This window comes from Lottia gigantea, assembly GCF_000327385.1.
Source record: "Lottia gigantea unplaced genomic scaffold LOTGIsca_757, whole genome shotgun sequence".
In the NCBI taxonomy this organism is placed as follows: Eukaryota; Metazoa; Mollusca; class Gastropoda; family Lottiidae; genus Lottia; species Lottia gigantea.
This window is the reverse complement of record NW_008710526.1, coordinates 1-1,865: the sequence shown is the minus strand read 5'-3', so window position 1 is coordinate 1,865 and position 1,865 is coordinate 1. Positions and strand designations below refer to the sequence as shown.

At 33.1% G+C, this 1,865-nt stretch overlaps 1 protein-coding gene across 1 annotated transcript; it reads left to right on the top strand.

Moving 5' to 3' along the window:
* Nucleotides 1–496: 496 nt before the first annotated feature.
* Nucleotides 497–1,542, top strand: LOTGIDRAFT_176103 (hypothetical protein; the record flags this gene model as incomplete). The annotated part of the gene is made up of 2 exons (XM_009066352.1): nt 497–800; nt 1,363–1,542. Coding segments are annotated over 2 exons (484 nt in total), but the record flags the coding sequence as incomplete, so codon positions are not given.
* Nucleotides 1,543–1,865: the final 323 nt, after the last annotated feature.

The window sequence follows — 1,865 nt, the reverse complement described above, 5'->3', positions numbered from 1 at the left end:
GCTCTGAATTTCAATGTTAATTTATTGAGAATCAGAACCATTGCAACCTTCATAAATATTCTAGTTGAAAAAATAGTTCAACCAAAAGTTGTAAATGTTCGTGCAGTTAACAGTCATTTGTAAATCTACCGCTAATCTGATAAAAGACTAAGTTGTTTTGTGAGGCTTCTCGGCTACACCCTGTGGCGTGTGTTTGTATTCTCAGGGGGACAAAATATGTATTAAAAACCCGTACAGCCAAGACAATTCCGTCATTCAAAAATCTCATTCAAAGAATAGTAAAATCGAGAATAAAGGTAGTATAGTAGTGAACTCCTAGAGAAAGCATGGTTTGAATCCGTTTTTCTATGTAGATATGACGATATCGTCTTCAACTTTTATTATCCCACCAATCAAATTGTTGTTGCGAATTTGAAATATTTGATTAAAAGATAAATCAGTAAATTTTAAATCGAAATTGATGTTTGAGATTTGTTATTTACACTGAATAAAAAACATGTTTGGACTATATAGAATATGGTTTTGTATTTTAACAATTTTTGTATGGAAATCGCTGTGTCGTACGAGTGAATCGAACTGGCTAAAATTTACTTACATTGGACCTGTGACATTTTATTATCATAGATTGATACTAAATTCTGTGTTAGGCCGATGTGCATTAACTTGTCCATCTCTCTACAACTGGGATCATATTTATTTTCAAGGAGGGGATTGTTATTGTTTAGCACCAGTTTATGTCAAATCCAGCCTGGTTTCTGGAACGGTTACGACCAATAGAGAATTTTGGACGATTCGTCAAGGTATGTTGAATTATTTCATGTGGATTTTTATGGTCCGTTTTGCTTCTTATGGTAATGGACAAGATAATCCCCATTATTATTCTTCAAACTATTAACCGTATCCTCTTGAATCTTGTTCCAAAACTTTAATGAATTCGATCATCACTATGATAAGTAGGCCTGATATAATCAATCTTCTGGACACTTTGACTAGCGCACTGGGACTGGGACTAGATTTGTCAATTAGACACATCTTGGGAGTCGCATAGCATAGGTTAAGTTGAAAAATCGTATTCTAAAAACATAAAGTCGAAAATGCAGCCGCCGACATAATTTTAACCCACAATGCTAATGAGATGCTAAATCGTAACCAAGAGATGCTAAATCGTAACCAAGAGAAACTAAGTCGTGTCCACAAGTTCCTAAGTCGTGTCCACGAGATACTAAGTCGTGTCCACGAGATACTAAGTCGCAACCAGAGTTGCTAAATGATAAATGATGCAAGATAAATGATAAAAGAATATGATATATAATAAATTGTAAATGATAAATGACACGTGATATAATTATATTATCTTTTCAGATGTCAGCTATTGTACCGAGAGGGGATACACGATATTTTCAGACCAGGGATATTGTTTAAAATATTTTTCACGAACATCAACTTGGCATAACGCTGAATCAACTTGTCGACAAGATGGTGGTCATTTAGTTTCACTTTATACTCAACAAGATTTAACTAATTTGAGATCACTGTATACAAGTAAGTAAATCAGATGAAGAAACGAAACTGTGGTAAAAAAAAAAGAAAAATTTTTTATTTACAATGTTCCCGTATACTAGCTGGTCGTTGTCTATATCAAATCAAAGCATTAATCTTTCCTTGGATATCTGTACTCACAAGACTGAAATAATTAATTTTCATGTTTTGTTGAGCAGCAATCGTAGAAGAGATTCGTCATTGTTGCAGAATTGTCATTAAACCACGATACAAAATAATTATTGCAATTCTGTGAAATAATAATAAAATTGGATAATGCCCAATTATAAACCATACAGGATGTGATAATTTGGTAATAGTTAAAA